General features: G+C 42.9%; 1 protein-coding gene across 3 annotated transcripts in view; it reads left to right on the forward strand.

The window, feature by feature from the left end:
• UBE3D (ubiquitin protein ligase E3D) overlaps positions 1-21,257 on the forward strand; it is a 400,519-nt gene that overhangs the window by 199,307 nt on the left and 179,955 nt on the right. The window contains exon 9 of one of the 3 annotated variants that reach the window (XM_029595536.1): positions 6,334-6,414. The exons of the other annotated variants lie outside the window; for them this stretch is intronic. Coding sequence (XP_029451396.1) covers positions 6,334-6,412 — 79 coding nt within the window. The 3' untranslated portion in view covers positions 6,413-6,414. The remainder of the gene's footprint in view (positions 1-6,333; positions 6,415-21,257) is intronic. 3 annotated transcript variants of the gene reach the window in all.

A 21,257-nucleotide genomic window follows, 5' to 3' on the forward strand; every position in this document is an offset into this window, starting at 1 on the left:
AAGTTCATGAAAAAAGTGGGGACGATGCTTAGTGTGAAAGCACCCTATTTATAAGTCTTTGGGCTTCTCCAGAATTTAGGTACTCCTTGGATCCAATGGTTCTCCCAGTCCACAAAATATTATTTAAAGAGGCCATATTATTTAAATAAGTGTATGGCTAAGATAAATGTTTGTTTTATTTTTGTTTTGTTAAATTGCTCTATTTTATTACTTTTAATTTTATTATTTTAACTGTACATTTTATACATTGATGTTGATTATGTATATATTTCTGTGATCCGCCCTGGACAGATTGTTTTTTTGAAGTGTGTGGAATATAAGATTGTGTAATAAATAAATAAAACATTCTAAAACTGTTTGCAGATAAGAATGTGGAAAACACACATCTTTCGCATTCCTACTGCTATGATGCCGCATCTCACATACTGAGTCCATCATTTCCGGACTTCAGAGTACTGCTGCTTCAGTCAGTCATCATTGAGTTCGCTCTGACAAAGGCTGCTAGACAATCTTGGAAAGAGAGTATTCCACATCTCCGTTCTTACTGCCCATAGTACCAGTTCCATATGGTGCAATATCTTCATGAGTGTATTCAGAATCTTAAGATTTTTTTCTGCAACCTGCTTTCAAAGGCAGAAGAGTGCATTAGTTGCCTTTTGCATTCTGTCTTAAAAAAAAAAAATTTTTTTTTTAACTATTTTCATGCAGCCTCAACCTTGATTCAAGTTTGGTGTATGACGTGGTTCAGGGCGAATGGCATCCTGGCTGATGTCCACGAGTAAAGGCGCCAATTCCAGCTTTTCAAGCAATAACACCTACCGCCTTTTCCGGCTCCATGTCAGCACCAACTTCTGGCCAGACCCTGGCAGCATGCGCAGTCAGCCTACGACTACACAACATGGACCAGCACACACCTGGGCCAAGTTTTTATCCCTCCGAACTCTGGACCAGAGGGGACGAGATCCAAATCTTCTTGGAGGTGTGGCGCCAGATATCCAAGGACCTCTAGATCTTCCAAATCATGGAGTGTGGATACTGTCTGCATTTCTCCTGGCTACCTTTCCCTCCACGCTTCTCAAATCTTGACCTGCATTTGTCTTGCTTGATGCTGCTTCACTAAGAACTGTAATCACTTCACCAACAAACGAGAGAACCAGTCTCTACGCCCCATGTTTCCTCATCTCCAAACTATCAGGAGAATTGAGGCCCATTCTGGGTGTGTAACCCTTAAAGAAATATCTGGCCTCGTGTAGCTGGATAACTTGCTACTTATTCAGATATTTTCCGAGAGATCTGTCTAAGTAGTGCATCTTAGGGAAAAAAAAACTCCTAAGTTGTGGGCCTCCTGGTCTCATGCCCACTCCTTACCACCATTTGTATCTCCCTCCTATCTCTTGGATGTCCCAATAAGCTGGCCCAATCCTTTAAACATGGGAAATTTTAAAACTTTCAGCAGACTTTCTTAGCTGGCCTGGGCCTCCCCCCGCTAAAAAAAACGTAAAATGTCCCTCCTCTGCCTCCCCCCAATGTCATCCCCCTCCCCTACTCCTGCCTGCACCCTCCTACTCACCCATTACCTACATGAATGGTCCTTCTTCTGTGTGCTGGGATTGCTGTTCTCAGCAATTCTGGCCACTTCCTGATCTCAGCCTATATAACCCAGGGCCATTCTTAGACACTTGGGAGATTAGCTTATGGGCATCTCATATTTATTCTAACTTGGAGTTGAACTGGCTATTTTGTCTCTTCTAAATTTATGGTATGTGTTACATGCCAAGCCTTCCCAATTACCTGACTCCTTTAAATGACATATACTGGTGCTTTCTGCTCATACTACCTGGCATTGGTTAACTTCTAAACTTAAATTAAATCCCCAAATATCTCCTTTTCTTCCTATAATGGATAACTATGATTTTCAACCTGGAATGATGGGAAGGGTTTTTCATAGTTGGGCCCAAAATGGAGTTTTGGTTTTGGCACATTTAATAGATGGCAAGGGGAAGATGCTATTCATGGAGCTTTTTCAGAAACAGATGGAAGGGCACTCTATAGATCACTTTAGCTATTTACTTCAGCATTACCTTCTATTTTTGAAGACAGAGGTTCTCGTGACAAGTAAATGGAGGGTTCTTCAGGATTGGTTCCATCTAGAGGATCCTAGCAGGTATTCCCTATCTTCTCTACATAAGTCTATAATGATTTCCTTCACAACTATACCTTTGAAGGGACTGTGGAATAAGTGGACACAAGAAATATGCACTCTTTTTTCTACCTCTTCATTTATTGCTTATTTTGGTCACATTTGTAAAATCACAAAAAACATGCAAATCTTAGAAACACAATAAACTGTAAAATTTTATCTACAGCATACATATCTCAAAGGCAAGCTTATGTGGCAGCTTTCTCTGATTCCAATATCTGTTTAAAGTGCAAATTGAATCCTGGCACATTAGGTCATGTGTTATGGTCTTGTGAAAAAATTCAATTGTTTTGGAAACATATTTAACAGTATGTTGAAAATGTCCTTACTTTACAATTGCTATGGTTGCAATTTTTGGGTGTATGCCACAGGGGGATCGACACACAGCAGCTCAAAACTTATGGATTGCAAAAGTTTTTCTCTTGACTAAAATAGTGATACTTCATTATTGGAGTCAGGAGTTGAAGTCTTCTTTTACATTCTGTAATAATTCAGTACACAGCCTTTTACTTATGGAATTATATGTTGGGAAAATGAATACCCTTAGAGGAAAGAAGAAAACATTAGATGTTTGGATGCCTAACATCTCCTCTTTACTATCTTGAGTTTGAAGTATGGTCTTGAACACTTTGGGGTAGATTTTCAGAGGGTTACGTGAGTAACCCTCGAAAACCTACCCCAAACCCCCCCTGCGCTCGCCGAGCCTATCTTGCATAGGCTCCGGTGCGCGCAAAGCCCCGGGACGCGCGTAAGTTCCGGGCCTTTCCTGGGGAGGGCGTGTCAGAGGGCGTGATGCGGCCGGCGCGTTATCCGGGGGCGGCCTCCGGACCAGCCCCCGGACTGGAACATGGCGCGCTGGCAGCCGGCCCGGCGAGTGCAAGTTACGAGCAGGCGTAACTTTCACGACAAAGATGGGGGGGGTGTGGATAGGGCCGAGGGGGTGGGTAAGGTGGGGGAGGCCGAAGGAAAGTTCTCTCCGAGGCCGCTCCGATTTCGGAGCGGCCTCGGAGGGAACGGAGGCAGGCCGTGCGGCTTGGTGCACGCAGGCTGCTGATTTTGAGCAGCCTTGTGTGCGCCGACCCTGGATTTTAATGGATGCATGCGGCTATGCACGTATCTATTGAAATCCCGCGTACTCTTGTTCACGCCTGGTGCGCGAACAAAAGTATGCATGTGCGCAACTTTATAAAATCTACCCCTTTATGCCTAATGACATTCTTTATCTAGTGTTCTTGGCATTTTGGTTACCAGTAAGTATACTGTTACGAAAGGCAGGGGAGTTGGTGGGAAGATGGGACAGTGTCTTGATTTTTATGTTTGTCACTCATAGAATGTGTTTGCAGAGCTCAGAGCTAAAGCTCCCAAGCAGTATTTGCTTTCTTCTTTGTTAAAATTCAATAAACAGATTATGGCTTTTGAATTCAATAAACAGTAAATGGCTTTTGAATATGGACCTCATAATTTTTTAGAAAAGTAAATAACTTATTCACATTCACACATTGTATTCCACTCATGATTTTTTTTGTTTAAATCATTTTTATTGAGCATTAAAGAATTTAACAAACACAAGTAAACAAAACAAGTATTTTCATTTTGCATGAACAGTGTAGTGCTACCTAACTTACAGGTAATCAAGCAAACAATAATATTCTAGTGCATTCCAGTACTATGTCTACAAATGTCCATAAGCGCCTACAAGAAGTTGTTCTGCAAACTGGTAGGTCACGTAACAAAAAGAATAATACACTCAATTTAAAGAAAAGGAGTGCCATACTGCACATCCCTCCCACCCACCCCTAAGGTATAAGATCCTGAAAAATCCAAGTAAATGACATATAAGTACCACAGTCTAGCTTCAGTAGGTTAGTCACAGAAAGAGAGATTAAACTAAGACTAATCAGTAGGTCGGTCATTAAGAACTAAACCCCGGGCCATAGGGGACAAAGAGTAAAGGTATACTTCCCAGCACTTAATAAAATTTATTTTGTTTTTAAACCATTCAGTTTTTTTCTATGTACTTGTCTAAAATACAAGTTTGATGGATCAAATTACAAAATTGCGTTATTGTGGGTGGGTCTTGGGAAATCAATTTTTGTAAAACATAGTTTTTTTGCAAGTAATATCATTAATCTACACCACCATTTCACATATTTATTAGGGAATGAGATACTCCTAGTGTCATCCCAGAGAAATACATTTACACTGTATGCAAATAATGGTTCACACAGTGCCAAAACGAGCGAATACGCGGATATGACCAAAACTGGTGCCCAAGTGTACCACGAGAGTCACCACATTTAAGACATTGCCTACTACCTAAGTTTCTCATTTTGTGGGTCTGAGTGGAAGCAACATAAAACCTGTGTAAAAATTTAAATTGAAGCTCCTGAAGGGGAGTGTGTACTAAAAGGGGCTGTGCACATGCAAAGCACCCTTTGTAATAGGCAGAGGTTAAGTTGGTTCCCAAGACCCTATTCCAGCTATCCACAATGGCATCCCAACAAAGAGGAGATTGATATTTATTTAACAACTTATACCAAAAGGATAGCCTATGTCGAGTGGGGTCATCCATATCCAAAAAGTCCGAGAGAAGTTCCCAAGCGTGGTTATGAGGGTCAAGTAAAGTTAAGGATTGTACATAGTGGCGTATTTGCAAATATGCGTGAAGATGTTGGGATGGGAGACCATAATTCTCCTGTAGGGTCTGAAAAGAGTGCATAATATTGGAGTTTTCCACCACATGAGCTATAGCTCGGATGCTCCTTTCATACCAATTCAAAAATGTCTTGTTGTGCATGCCGGGTATAAAATCTTTGTTCCCCAGAAGAGGTAAAAAAAATTAGTGACTCATTTAGGGAACTGCAGTTTCCGGCAAACCCAGCACCAGGCTGCTAGGGTAGGTCTTATCAAACCACTATGGCAAAGATGAAATGGGAGTACTTGAGGTGTTTTGTGTAAGACATAAGGAAGCCGTAAAGGTTTAACCTGAAGGTGCTCAACAGCCAAAGGAATATAGTAGTTGGTGCTCATAATCCAGTCCGCGACATGGTGCAATTGGCAAGCCACATTGTAAGGTTTTAAGTTAGCTAGACACCAGCCCCCATATTTTTTGGGGTAGCAAAGTTTTAACTGGGCTACTCAAGGTTTTTTACCTCTTCACAAGAATTGTCTCACCTGGGCATCCATTTCCTAGAGCTCTCATTTAGACCAGTATACTGGGAGTAACTGCATCGCATATAACCACTGAGGAAGAACCATCATTTGGTATAATGCTATCTGCCTCACCAAAGTAAGTGACAAATCTTGCCAAAGTTGGAGCTGGGTATTAGTCTTCCTCAAAATGGCTCTATAATTTAGGGACTGCGTCAGGGTCGGCATTCAAGGAATTATAATTCCAAGGTATTTTATTGAGTGTGCGGCCTGGGGAATCGGAAAATCTTCTGGAATCAATGTGGGTGCTTCAGGCATAGTTAATAGAGCTTCAGATTTCCCCAAATTTAATTTCAGGCCTGCTACTTGTTCATAGTGGGAAAATTCCTGCATTAAAGCTTCCCAGGAGGTCTGTGGGGCACAAAGGTGAACAAGGAGATTATCAGTGAAGGATACTAGTTTATAGGGTGCTGTTTCACCTGGCCGTGGACAAATTCCCTTACTGCGATTATTACTAAATATAGTTTAACAAAAGTTCTAAGGTGAGGATAAAAATCAGTGGGGATAAGGGGCAGCCCTGATGAGTCTCCCGATGTAATTCAAAGGGTGTCGACAGAGTCCCATTGACCAGCACTGAGGCCTTAGGATTATGGTATAATGCTGTCCATGCTCGGCGAAAGTAACCAGTGATACCCAAGGAGTCTAACATGGCAAAAATAAAGGACCAGCTGACCCGATTGAATGCTTTTTCAGCATCAAAGCTGATCAGCATGGAGGTTATGTCTTGCCAAGGACAAGTTTCTAATGAGGATAATATTTTATGAACATGAACTCCTTAACAAAACCAACTTGGTCATCACATATAAGGGGGCAACATAGTGGATAGTCGGTTTGCCATAATCTTAGCTAACAGTTTAACATCAAAGTTAAGAAGGGAAATGGGGCGATATGATTTGGTCAAATTGGGTCTTTATTTTCCTTAGGTATGATGGTGATGTATGCCATGTTCTGATAAAAGGAGGAGTTTGGATAAGAAATGAGATCATCCAACATAGCACTTAAAGGTAATAAGATGCATGGTAAGAGTATTTTATAAAATTCAGCCAGATATCCATTGGGGCCTGGGGTCTTAAGCACTTTAGCTTTTTTTATATTGTCGTGTATTTCTTAGGTCCGAATTGCTTGGTTCAAAGCTGCTAGCTGAGATGTAGAGAGGCGAGGCAAACCTGAATAAGCTAAGTATTCTTAGAGGGATAGATGATCAACGGGATCTGCCTTATGTAAGGTATGATAATATGTGCAAAAAATCTTACACATCTCCTTATCAGTATTCACCATTGAGCTTGTGGAGGACCGCATAGCCAAGATATGTCTCTGCCCACCCCAAGTTTTTGTCATATTTGCTAAAATCTTCTGTGACTTGTTACCATAATGATAATACTTAGCTTTAAAATACAAAGAGGTTTTTTGTGCTCTTAAGTGTAATAAGGAATTTAACTCATATTGTATGGTAACAAGTAAGGATTTAATAGTTTTAGTGGGTAGTCTTTCAAAGCAAAGTTTTGCTTTTTCAGCTTCGCCTCTAAATTGCGGATTTGGTGTAGTAAAATTTTATTACGTGTCGCTATATAGGCTAGTATGTCTCCTCTTAAAACAGTCTTCGCTGTTTCCCAGAACAAAAGAGGTTGGGATTTATGATTTTCATTAGTAATGGAGTATGATTCCCATTTTTGAGCTAGAAAGGTACGGAATCCCGTGTCACTATATAGGTAATGCGGAAACCTCCTCAGTCGAGGAGAAATTCCGCAATCACTGGAGCATGATCTGTGATTTCTAAGGGTCCCAGGACAGTAAAGAGTATCTGAGCAAAATCAATTTCTCGAGCCAGTATATAATCTATACGGGATCCCGTAACATGAACGCGGGAAAGATGCGTATATTCAATATCTGTCGGATGGAGTGTTTTCCATACGTCTAACATCCCTAAGGTACGACAAACCAAAGATACTCCTTTTGTTACAGAATCACCTGGCCCAGCTCGCTTAGTTGACCTATCTTGTATGGAGTCCAGTACACAGTTAAAGTTGCCTCCTATCAAGAGATGACCTTTTGCTTGAGTTGCTAACAGGGTTAGGAGACGAGTAAAGAAAACATAGCTATAGACATTGGGTGCATATATATATTGCAAATAGTAAAATCCTGTCCATGAATCTGACAAATAAGAATGAGCTATCTGCCCTTATCAGATAGCACTTGCTCTACTTGAAAAGGAACTTGTTTACCAATCAATATCATGACACCTGCAGTCCTGGAGGGGGCTTGTGCTGAAAATACCTGGCTTATCCACATTCAACTAAGTTTTTGATGCTCTACTAACTTTGTCTCCTGTAATAGAGCTATATGTACAGGATGACTTTGCAGTGGTTGTAAAATCTTGTACGTCTTAAGTACTGAGCCTATACCAGATAAATTCCAGGACCAAAATCTGTGATATTTTATAAGTCTAAACATTGAGAGAAATAACCAATAGGTGCTATCCATGGCCTTTGACTTGGGCCTCCCAGCCTAAACCCAAGCCTATTATCAAATATAATACTACGGTGTGGTGCTTCCCTAAGGCCAGGATCCAAACAAATCAAATTACTATCATTACTCCTAAAACCTCCCCCATCCATTTCCCTCTCTCCCTGTAACCCCCTCACTACATCCTCCCACCTCATCTCTAAACATAGAGAACTATGTCACCCGCCTGCATGAGGAATTCCCCCCCCCCAGAGAAAAAGTGAAGGAAGACATAGAGAAAGACGAAAGGAAAAGGAGAGAACCCCCCCAAAAAAACACCAACCATTGTGTTTACTATGCAACAAAGTCAGATCATATATTTTTTCGACTGCCAGGATGGCCAGGTCCCTTGAGCAAGAAATCTTCAGTCATTTGAGGAATACTCCATGGATCAAACCTTGAGGCCTTCTAGAACTAAAGATGCGGCTTTTTAGATTCATAGCTGGTGAGTCAGAAGCTTGTAAGGTGGAATTAGAGAACCAAGTCCCCGGGTTGCCAGAGGTGTCAAGATGGTAGTCGCTCAAGGAACCTTTGCTGGCGGCAGCTATGCATTAAGAACCCTATGTAGGTCAGTGTACGAGCAAGTTCTAGAGCCATTTGGTGTTAGGGCAGTATCTGTAATTGTTAATTTTTTTCTTTTATGTGGGTAGGTTCCAATCCTCTGTAATATCCATGGCAATATAACGCCCTTCCACTGAATGTACTTAGAGGAAAAGGCCGCAGCTTTTGTGAGTCACATCACTTTTTCCAACATGCCAACTGTCCAACTCAAAACAAAAACTTACATTGACATAATAAGACTCACTCTCCGGGCTGTGAGTCTAATATATTCACAAATTGCATCGCTGCTTCTGCAGAATCATAAATGCGGGTCTCAATCTGCCAGGCTACCTTTAATCTGGCTGGGAATTGCAGCATGAAGGTCACTTTATGGTTTATCAATTTCGCACAAATCGAGGTAAAATTTTATGTTGTGCCACCACCAACGCAGAGTATTCTTGGAAAATCAATATCGAGGCACCCTCATATTCCAAAGAACTTTTCTTCCTATATGCCAACAATATGTTCATTTTATGCACCGAATTTAAGAATTTCACTATGATCGGTTGTGGTCTGGTCCTGCTTACCAGCTTTTGGCCCAACCGTTGAGCTCGTTCCACTCTTGAGTACACCATGTTTGGTGGGGAGATCCAGTACCTGTGGGAGCCGATAGCTCTGCTAGATCTACTTCTCTAATATTTTCTGGGAAACCGATGAATCGTAGATTTCCCCTTCGGGATCTGTTTTCAAGATCATCATTTTTATTTTTTTTTTGCTTGCTTCTCCGTCTCAGACTTTAGCTTAATCACTTGGGCCTCTAGTTGGGTAATGCGGTGTTCTACCGTTGTTATTCATGATTCAGCTTCCTGCAGCCAGACTGTGAAATCTGTTAGTAACTGGCTCATCTCCTCAAATCTCTGGTAGAGTTTATCAAGTTTAGCATCTAGCGCTGACACTACTGCCTCCACTATTTCAGTAACTTTTCCGTTCCACTACTCAGGAGATGGAGGTGCGCTAGCCGCCAGCCCCATCTTTAGCTCAGTTTGCCGAAATTTATCCAGGCTGCGTCTCTGGGGTTTTGCTGCCATCCACTTAGGTGATATAACTTCTTAAAAACAAAAAGTCTACATTAGGTAGCGTAGGGTCTTTTCTTAGATCAATTGTCAGAGAAAGGAAAAACGAAAAAATAAGAGCTCTCCAGAGGGAGGGAAGACTTAGCTCTGCAGGAACACATCCTACTCCTCTTCCATGTCATGTGACCTCCCCACTCATGATTTTATAGAACTCTATCATATCTCACCTCCAAGCTGAACAGTCCTAACCTCTTTAGCCTTTCTTCATAGGGGAGCCATTCCATCCACTTTATAATTTTGGTACCTTTTCTGTACCTTTTCAAGTTAAATTGCATCTTTTCTGAGGTGCAGTGTGTTGGGAATCACGCCCGTGATTCCCGCAGCCGGCTCCCCTTACCTGCTCCAGCAGGCCCCGACGCCGAGTACCTCTCTTCGGCGGCTTAGACGGCCGCTGTGCTTCTCGGTCACTGAAGTCCTCCCACATGGTCTGGGACTCTCTCCACTGCCACTTGAGAGACAGCTTCCTTATCCAGGAGATATTCAAATGGGGTGCTGAGGAGGCCTTTCTATCCACTGAGGAGACGTTATCCTCAGCCCTCTTGACCCCATAAACAGCAGGGATCTCACTTTCATCCCAGACAGCAGAAAGCCCCAAACCACAGCCAGCATCCCAGCCAAAACCTGGGACAGGGTTTTGACTGGATAAAGGAGGGGGTATGGTTAGGATCCCAATATCCATGCTGGAGGACCTTTCTGTCTAGAGAAGGCTGAAGTTTAATATAAACCATTGGCCAAGTGTAACCTCTGACACATGGGCTCTGAGCATACTCAGGAATGACTACAGATTATGTCTCTTGGGAAACTTGCCAAATTGCCCACCAAGAAGCTCTTGGTCTGCTTCTCAGCATCAGGAAGTGCAGCAAAAGAAACTTGCCTCCTCTTAGAGGCCAATGTGGTTGAACTTGTTCCATCAGGGGAAAGAGGATTGGGTTTTTACTTGAATACCTTCTGATTTCAAAGAGAATAGGGGTTTCCATCCAATTCTTGACCATCAGATTTTGAACAAATTGCTAAATTTAATCATAGCAAGATGGTGTCATGAATAGATCCTAAGTTCCTTCCTAAGATTGTGATGATTTTCTACCTTAATCAGTTAATCATTTTTCAAAACTTTTATTTACAAAATTCATATCTAGTACTTTAATCCACAGCTCTTAAGGCGGCTCACAGAGATACATTCATAAAAGAAAAGATTCTCCCCATCTGCAAGATATGTGGCTGTTAGGACCAGTCTATGAAAAATTGGCCAGATCCACATTTGGACAGTTTCCTTTTTTCCCCTCAAGGCCACATTCCTTGTATTTTGTTGGAGACAATTAACTTCCTTAAATGTACCTAATAAGGACTAATGGAAAAAATATATACTTATTGGTGGTCTCTTTTCAGATCAGTCCTGTAAAAGTGCATTTCATCTTGCAGTCTCAAAAGTCTTCAAAGGTTTTAAGGAATTATTGCAGAGTATTTTAAACAAATATTACTGTATTCTAACACCAATAACATATATGAAGATGCAATTTCCAAAAGTTTGTTTAAATAAAGTCCTATTTTATTTATTTTAATGTAGTACAGTGATATTGAAAATCTAGCTTTTAATGTTGTGGGGACATGTGATTCAATGACATCACTGTAGCTCCATATGTGGACATGTGCAGAGATGACATTGCACTGTCATCACAAATCCAGTTCCCACTATCACAATACTCGGAATCAATGAAACCCTTCTCGTTAAAAAGTACAACAATGGGATTTTGAAAACAGATGTGGTTTCCAAAATCACAGATTCATATACGAGCCGATACAGTAAACCATGCAGGAGAGCGGGCGAGCGCACAGGCCACTCTCCTGTGCGTGCGATTCAGTAACTTAATTTATTTAAGTTAGGGCCCACAGTAAAAAGAGGCGATAGGGACAATAGAGCGTCCCTAGTGCCTCTTTTTTGACGGAAGCGGCGTCTGTCAGTGAGTTTGACAGCTGACGCTCAGTTTAGCCGGCGTCTGTTCTCAAACCCGCTGACAGCCATGGGTTCGGAAACCGGACGCCGGCAAAATTGAGCATCTGGTTGTCAACCTGCAAGCCGCGGGCCCATTTTAAATGTTTTTATTTTTTTATTTTTAACTTTTGGGGCCTCCGACTTAATATCGCCATGATATTAAGTCGGAGGGTCACAGAAAAACTGTTTTTACTGCTTTTCTGTACACTTCCCTGGCGCCGGCAGAAATTAACGCCTACCTTTGGGTAGGCGCTAATTTCTTAAAGTAAAATGTACGGCTTGGCTGCATATTTTACTTACTCCCCATCGCATGGGGAGATCTGTCCAATTAACTTGCAGATGACCCAGAGTATCCAACACCTTAGATTTGTCCAAGTTCAGTTTGAGCCCTGAAAGTTTTCCGAAGGAGGCAAATATCTCCAGAATTTTTGGAAGGTGTGTAGTTGCTTGTGGGACAAAAAGAAGAATATCGTCTGCGAATAGAAATGTTTTTGGAAGCGTCTGCCCTTTGTATGTGGAATAGATATCCAGGGTCTGTTGAATGATATGTACTAGTGGTTCCAATGATAGGATGAACAACAATGGGGACATTATGATCCAATTTTAACACTTGAATTTTCACATGACCCCCACATGACGACTAAAACAAAATAGCAGACCTTCATTCCCTCTCATCTCTCCTCCCCACTCACCCAAAATCAGAAAGTAGCACTAGATGCAGCAGGGATAGTAGCAGCAGTCTGTGCCTTGTGTAGACCACTGCTGTTAGTCGAGGTCAAATTGGAGGTCCATGTGGAAAGGGAACAGTCTTTTATTTTCTGACCCCATTCTTTTATTTTGTGACCTCCATTTGGAGTTAATGGCCATAATTTGGAAAACTCTGATTTAGGTGCTTAAGTTCACTTTGATGTAACTTATGCACCTGTTTGATTTGAAATCTAGGCGGGCAGTTACAAAATTATCCCCAAAATGGATAATTGGAACTTTGACATCAGGAGACAAAACACTGCTATTCCACAGCCCTTATAGATAGAGCTCTGAGGTAAAGGTCAGCAAAGTATCCATAATAACAAAATCTCAACGCTTCATACAACTCCAAAAGTTACCAGCCTGTGGAAAAAGCCACTATAGAACAGCATTTTGTAGTCTTTGTTCAGATTTAATATATTGCTGATATAAAGATAGTTATATATTCCTCTTCTCTGCTATTTGTTTTTTTAATTTTCAAATATGCTGTTCCTAGCATATTAAATTCTGGAGGACAAAACTTGTTTCTGCAAATCGTAGTAATAAGGCATGTTTTTGTAAATGTGTGTATTTGAAACTGAGTTTATTGTGGTTTGTAGAAAATTTTTAATTTGACTTGTTCAAGAATGATTCATTGTAATAGGCTGCCTTAAAAAATTACAAATAACAAGGGACATGTGAATTTGAATAGCAGCTACCTTAAGGCTACTAGAGTCAGCAGGAGCTCAAATTGCAAGGTAGACACTTTTAGTCAAACTCATCTACAAGTATAAATTTTTTATGAGACTGCTTTAATGAGGCCCATAGGGATTTGGGATTATTTATCTAAACCCTTATTAAAACGAAAAAATGTCCTGTGTTTAGTAGTGCAAAGCAAAGCTCATCCTAACAGTACAGTGTGCTTGGGGAATAAATAAGGACCTTTGTTTTATTTTATTTTTCCTGGAAGTTTATCAACAAGAACAAAAATATTTATTCATAGAAATGTCAAGTAATTTATTTCTGCTAATTTTTTCCCAGTTTTGTTTTTTTGTAATGAATACTGATACATTCCTGTAAAAATAAAAGAAAAACTGAAAACGAAGGTCCCCTAGGAATAAATTAGATTTGAATAGTACAAATCAAAGAAACATACTTTATTTTTTTACTTGTTAAGCACATAGTTACTCATAGAAAATTACAATTGTTACAGTATGTGTACTTTGAGACTATATTTAATCAAAAGATTTTGCATTGGTAATGGTGCTCTGTACAGATTCTAGGCAGTGACACTGTGCTTTAGTATTTTAAAGTCAGATAAAGGCTGTAGAGCTGGCCTGATGACTTGGTGACAATACAGAGGGACCTGGGTTTGATTCTTGGCTCAGTTCTTCCACTCCTCAGGATGACTAGGACTGGGAATGGCGTGGAGGCAGCATTCACCTCTGGAGGATAGAATCATAGTCATTTTGCAACAGTGACACCTAGTGGCTGGGTTTAGGGCACAAATTCCTTCAGGATCCCTGGTGCATTGTCCTTAGCTGAGGACTTTCGTAGAGTGACTGAACTAAAGAAGGTTAAGAGGAGATATTAGAGGAAAAATCCTCAGATAGTTGCAAATGAAGGCTCATATTGCTAGATCCCAGGTCTAGTTTGACTGAGATAGAAGCCTAAAGGAGCAGGTAAAAACTTCTGTGACAAAAAAAGAAAATGCAGACTATATTTTTATTTATTTAAAATTATATTCTGCCTATCATAAATACTGATCATTCTAAGATGATTACAATTTAACATACACATTTTCATAAAAAAAGACAATGGACATGTTGTGTTGCGGGTGTTTTAGTGTGCCCTTGGACCTCATCCCGACCCCAGACAGATCCAGGACCGAACCGAGGGTTGGCGACATGTCCCAGGATGACAGAGACACAGTCTTACCCTCTGCCGGGCCTGCAAGCTCCCAGCGCCAACAACAAGATGATGTTGGTAGGGGAACGGTCCTCCGACCGTTCTAAGCCCTTTCAGACCTGCCACTTGGATCGGCATGGAGCAGAAGGCCGGCCTGAGGATGAGGGCAGACAGAGGCCTTGACACGAAGACGTGATACCATGACGAAGGTGAAGACATGACACCAAGGCTGATGAAGACATGACACCAAGGCTGATGCGACGGCATCAGAGACAAGACGAAGAACTTGAACAACATCCAGACGAGATGAGAAGCTGGGAAGGAAGACATTGGCACTGTCTCTCAGGGTGCCCTACTCAGCCCACCTTCACGGGTGGACCCAATGGGCTGGTCGCGGACCACCCTGTCCCACTAGGCGCCCTACACAGCCCAAGGAGGCCGGTCATGGACCACGAGGAGAGCAGGACAAGCGCAGGAGAGGATCCAGTCGAGGCGGGACTTCGACGATGAAGCCGATGTCATCCGAAGCACCACAAAGGCTGGCAGGACAGGACAGCTCAGGAGCACAGGACACCAGTCCACTGCCAGCATCTCCTAAGACGGAGCTGCGTCACCTGGAGAACCACGGACAGCAGAACAGAAGGCTCCGGAGCACTGGAACAAGGACACCAAAGAACCAGGAACATCAGGAAGCGGGACATCAGACGACGAGACACCAGGACATCTGGACGGGACCTCAGGCAACGAAGACATGACAAGACGACTAGACGAGGAGTTCCACAAAGAAGAGGAAGACCTGTCAGAGCGCTGGCAGGCAGGAGCCTCCAGGGCTGAAGAACTCCGATGCAAGGCAACGAGGAAAAGCAGGAATAGCCCTTTTATAGGGCTGAAGCAGGAAATAGTCACTAGGTGGGGCCCAGGGCATATCTGGCCGTGGGCCCTTTAAATGTAGAAGAGAGGCGCGGCCGCGCGCCTAGAGGATGCAGGAAGCTGTGCAGGACCATGGACAGCTGTCCTGCACCGACATAAGAACATAAGAAAATGCCATACTGGGTCAGACCAAGGGTCCATCAAGCCCAGCATCCTGTTTCCAACAGTGGCCAATCCAGGCCATAAGAACCTGGCAAGTACCCAAAAACTAAGTCTATTCCATGTAACCATTGCTAATGGCAGTGGCTATTCTCTAAGTGAACTTAATAGCAGGTAATGGACTTCTCCTCCAAGAACTTATCCAATCCTTTTTTAAACACAGCTATACTAACTGCATGAACCACATTCTCTGGCAACAAATTCCAGAGTTTAATTGTGCGTTGAGTAAAAAAGAACTTTCTCCGATTAGTTTTAAATGTGCCCCATGCTAACTTCATGGAGTGTCCCCTAGTCTTTCTACTATCTGAAAGAGTAAATAACCGATTCACATCTACCCGTTCTAGACCTCTCATGATTTTAAACACCTCTATCATATCCCCCCTCAGTCGTCTCTTCTCCAAGCTGAAAAGTCCTAACCTCTTTAGTCTTTCCTCATAGGGGAGTTGTTCCATTCCCCTTATCATTTTGGTAGCCCTTCTCTGTACCTTCTCCATCGCAATTATATCTTTTTTGAGATGCGGCGACCAGAATTGTACACAGTATTCAAGGTGCGGTCTCACCATGGAGCGATACAGAGGCATTATGACATTTTCCGTTTTATTCATCATTCCTTTTCTAATAATTCCCAACATTCTGTTTGCTTTTTTGACTGCCGCAGCACACTGAACCGACAATTTCAATGTGTTATCCACTATGACACCTAGATCTCTTTCTTGGGTTGTGGCACCTAATATGGAACCCAACATCGTGTAATTATAGCATGGGTTATTTTTCCCTATATGCATCACCTTGCACTTATCCACATTAAATTTCATCTGCCATTTGAATGCCCAATTTTCCAGTCTCACAAGGTCTTCCTGCAATTTATCACAATCTGCTTGTGATTTAACTACTCCGAACAATTTTGTGTCATCTGCAAATTTGATTATCTCACTCGTCGTATTTCTTTCCAGATCATTTATAAATATATTGAACAGTAAGGGTCCCAATACAGATCCCTGAGGCACTCCACTGTCCACTCCCTTCCACTGAGAAAATTGCCCATTTAATCCTACTCTCTGTTTCCTGTCTTTTAGCCAGTTTGCAATCCACGAAAGGACATCGCCACCTATCCCATGACTTTTTACTTTTCCTAGAAGCCTCTCATGAGGAACTTTGTCAAACGCCTTCTGAAAATCCAAGTATACTATATCTACCGGTTCACCTTTATCCACATGTTTATTAACTCCTTCAAAAAAGTGAAGCAGATTTGTGAGGCAAGACTTGCCCTGGGTAAAGCCATGCTGACTTTGTTCCATTAAACCATGTCTTTCTATATGTTCTGTGATTTTAATGTTTAGAACACTTTCCACTATTTTTCTTGGCACTGAAGTCAGGCTAACCGGTCTGTAGTTTCCCGGATCGCCCCTGGAGCCCTTTTTAAATATTGGGGTTACATTTGCTATCCTCCAGTCTTCAGGTACAATGGATGATTTTAATGATAAGTTACAAATTTTTACTAATAGGTCTGAAATTTCATTTTTTAGTTCCTTCAGAACTCTGGGGTGTATACCATCCGGTCCAGGTGATTTACTACTCTTCAGTTTGTCAATCAGGCCTACCACATCTTCTAGGTTCACCATGATTTGATTCAGTCCATCTGAATCATTACCCATGAAAACCTTCTCCATTACGGGTACCTCCCCAACATCCTCTTCAGTAAACACCGTCTGTGCGTAGCAGCAGGGCTGGGCCTGGAGACAAGCCCTGATGACGGCAGCGGCTCCAGCCACTGCAGGAGGCCCCGAGAGCGGCTCTGCCGCCAGGTGGACTCGGGGATGCGGCCTCCAGCCCCCGGAAAGACAGGACGTCGGCGGTGGCTCCGTGCCGCATTTATGGCAGGCAGACGTCTGCGGCTCCGGCCGTGGTGAAGATCAGGGCAGCATGGGCGGCCTTCAGGCTGCGAAGGCAACAGAGTCCGCGGCTCCAGCCGCATAGGCAGGCCCGACCTCGGCGGCGTCCGGCACAGCAGCAGCAAGGTAAAGTGCCTGCTCACGGAGATTAGCTCCGCGGGCAGGGTTCATAACAGGTCAATAACATGGAAACATAAGTGCACTCAGAGAGAGGGAGAGAAAAATAAATAAATAAATAAGATTGATGAGAAAATCTCAACTGCATTGGTTTTTCTAGCTTGTTAAGCACAGAAAAATTAGAAAATTGCTAAAGCCTTAATTTTTTTGGCTACCAACCCAGATATTTTTTATAGAATATCAACCAATATTTTTACAAGCCAGAAGATAACTCAGGCAAGTACTGCTCAAAATACACTATTCCTAATGCTACTAAATACTAATCAAGTTTCCTTTCTGTAAACAAGACTATCTTGCCCATGTTCAAAACTTTCTTTTTCATCACTTTTATGTTTTTCCCCTTTTTAATAATTTTGTTCACTTCTAATTACACACATTTTTCTGTTGGCACAAGGAAGCGACCAATACCACATACAACACAGAGTATTTCTATTAAAATCCACCACTACATTAGCTCTTACACTGATACTTTAATTATACTACTCTCTAATAAGCATTGCTGGTGCCACAGGCATGGGTTACACTAACATTAGCACTCATGTCAATCTCCCCCCCTCCCCCCCCCCCCCACCAGGTACATGAAGAAGAAAGGAAGGAGAGAAAGACACAAAATTGGCAGCTCAAGCGACTATTTACCCCTTAAGAATGAGGTGTGGCGAGAGACAGTGGATTACACATTTGCACTAAGTTCTGATGACGTTGTTCTCTTGGTAAAAATTGGGCATATTGAACTTGTCAAACATGTCTTTGATATTGGTCAGGTGTCTTGGCGAATACGGGGATATCATCCAAGTATACGATGTCATGAGAATACAAGAGGTCCCTGAAGATATTGTTCACCATGGCTTGGAAAAATGCGGGGGCATTGCATAGTCCAAATGACATAACTAAGAATTCATAATACCCGTTCAGTGTATTGAAAGTGGTTTTTCACTCATCCTCATCCTGGATACGGACTAAATTATACACTCCCCTGAAGTCCAAATGTGAAGATCTGAGCTCCTTTGAGCCAGTCGAAGAGCTTGGTGATAAGCTAGAGTGGATATTTGTTTTTCTTTATGATGGCATTGAGCCCCCCAAAATCAATACAAGGATGTAATGAGCCATCCTTTTTCCCTACAAAAAAATCTCACTCCTGCAGGCGATGAAGAGGGTCTAATAAAGCCCCTTGCCAGATTATCCTGGATATAAAGAGACATAGCTCCGGTTTCAGGGGGCTGATAATGGGTATATTCTTCCACGTGGTGGCATCGTACCGGGAATCAGATCAATTGGACAATCATATTCTCAGTGAGGGGGCAAAGACTTAGCTTCTTTTTTGCTAAATATATCTGCAAAATCGGTAAAGGGAGCTGGTAAACCAGGCATCGTAAGAACGGAACAGTGCAGACTAAGGGCCTGAGGCCAGATATTTCCAAGCAATGTTCGTGGCAGGTAGTAGTCCACTTGGTCAATTGCAGGGTTCCCCAGTCGATGTGGGGCCGATGTTGAATCAGCCATGGCAGCCCCAATATTACTTGGTTAACCGCTTTAGAAAGGATGGAGGAGACCAGTAATCATTGTTAGGGGCGCTGTGACATGGGTAAGCCTCCCAGGTAGAGCTTCGGCGGAAACAGTAAGAGGAGTGCAGAGGGCCACTGTGGCAATGTTAAATTTATGAATGATGGCTTTATCAATGAAGTTCCTGACAGCGCTGGTATCCAAAAAAGGCCTGGAGGTGCACTCGATCATTGCCCAGGATCAGAGTGATGGGAAGTAGAATTTGAGGAGAGGACTCTGAGTGCCCTAGGGTTGCCTCTCTTACCACACTGTTATGGTTTTGAGGTGTTGGAGTAGATTCTTGGGTACTGCGGTAATGACCACGCCCACGGGGAGGAGCCCTGTGAGGAGCCGCAGTACTAGGCTAGACTCGAGACACGCAAACACAGAGATTTGTCTTTTATTATACAGCTTGAAGATACCACCAGAGGTGACAGTAGTGAGGTGATCCAGTTGTAGCAGTCCAGGGACCTGTCTCACAATGGTAGGTGTTAGCAGCACACGGTGGTATAGGGAATTCTGGTTGCAGGTTCCCAGTGCTAAGCTATAGATGAGACAGACTGAATAAGATTAGATTACTCACTAAGTTGGTAGCTGTAGAGATGTAGATCCCATCAGATAGTAGAAGTTGAATTACAGGCACCGAGGCAGGGACCGCAGGCCCTCGAAGAGCGAGTACCTGATCCCAGATAGGCACCTGAAAGAAAGCAAAGGGCCCCCAAGGAGCAGGTACCCAGGTTAGATGAAATACCCCAAAGGGCAGAGAGAGCTTCCAGCAGCAGCACGGAAGCAGCAGAGTAGCTCAGACCGGAGGCATTCCAATCCTTGCTAACTCAATTTGCTAGCAAACGAAGGGCAGGCTAAATACCCGGTTGGCATGACATCACTTGAGGGGGACGCCCCCGAGGTTCCCGCCATGACATAGATGAAGACGTGGGTGGTGTGCGCGCGTGCTCCCTAGGAGGCCCTCAGGAGAAACATGGCGGATAGCTTTGCCGTAGCCGTTCCGGGGATGCCGGAGAGAGCGGCAAGCAGACGCGGCAGTAGCCATCTTCCCAAGGCTAGCGGGGAGAGCAGAGAGAAAGGTGAGGCACAGAGGTCGAAGCTGTCTAAGACCGATGGACGCAACAGTACCCCCCTTCAAAGGGCCCCCTCCAGACCCCCTACCTGGTCTTGGTTTTTGAGTATGCGATCGATGGAATTGACGAAGCATCTCTTTATCCATGATATTAGCCAAAGGATCCCAAGAGTTTTCTTCAAGTCCGTAACCCTCCCATGACAGAAGGTATTCCCAAACTCTGCCTCTCTTTCTTACATCAAGGATGGCATCAACCTTTTACTTGATGTCTTCTTCTGCATCAATAGGAATCGGATCAGGTGTCTTGGTGGAAAACTCGCTAAGGACAAGCGGTTTCAGTAGCGAGACATGAAACGCATTATGAATCTTCATTGCTGGAGGAAGTTTCAGACTGTAAGTGAGTGTACCCAGTCATCGGAGGATACGAAAGGGTCCGACAAAGTGTGGAGCAAGTCGAGCTGATTGTAGCTTGAGTGTCAGATGTTTAGTAGACAGCCAGACCTTATCACCAGGCTGGAATTCAGGGGCTTTGCTATGGTTAGCATTATAGCCCTTCTTAGCTCTTTGTCCACCATTTTGGAGCAATAAAACACGTAGATGGATTGGTGAAATCAAGATTTTATTTGCGAGAATCCGCTGTTGAGCGCTGATTTTGCGAGCTTTTTCCTTTGTTTGTCTTCATTAATTGGTATGCAATACTGATATTTTCAAAGCTCCGCTTTGAAACCTAAGGAACCTCCTCTTGATTTCATCTTGCATTATTTTAAGCCAATTCATGTGGCTTGTAAGCCCCTGAGGCAGCTCTTTGAGCGAAACTCGGCCAGAGTCAGGCAAGCTTCAATAAAATCTTGATTTCACCAATCCATCTACGTGTTTTATTGCTGACAGCCATCTTGGATCGGCTACCGGTTTGTTTTCTTGGACCACCATTTTGGAGCATCTCTAGTCTTTCTCCAGAGTAGTTGGATGTCTGTGGCAGTAGATTGAGCTGCTGGGGATGACACTGAAAGTGGAAGTGGTAAAGGTGGTAAGGGTTGTCATCCGTACACCACTTCAAAAGGTGTAGATCCAGTATATGTTGCTGGATGGGAGTTAATGGAAAATTCAGCCCAGTCATTCTGACGTGAGCTAACATAGGCACGAAGGAACTGCTTGAGTGTTCTATTCATTCTCTCAGTTTGGCCATTTGACTGAGATGGTATGCAGAGGTGGTCAAGAGTGATGTCGAACTTCTTACACAAAGCCTTCCAGAACTTGGCTGTAAATTGGACTC

Source organism: Rhinatrema bivittatum, chromosome 3 (assembly GCF_901001135.1).
Source record: "Rhinatrema bivittatum chromosome 3, aRhiBiv1.1, whole genome shotgun sequence".
NCBI lineage: Eukaryota > Metazoa > Chordata > Amphibia > Gymnophiona > Rhinatrematidae > Rhinatrema > Rhinatrema bivittatum.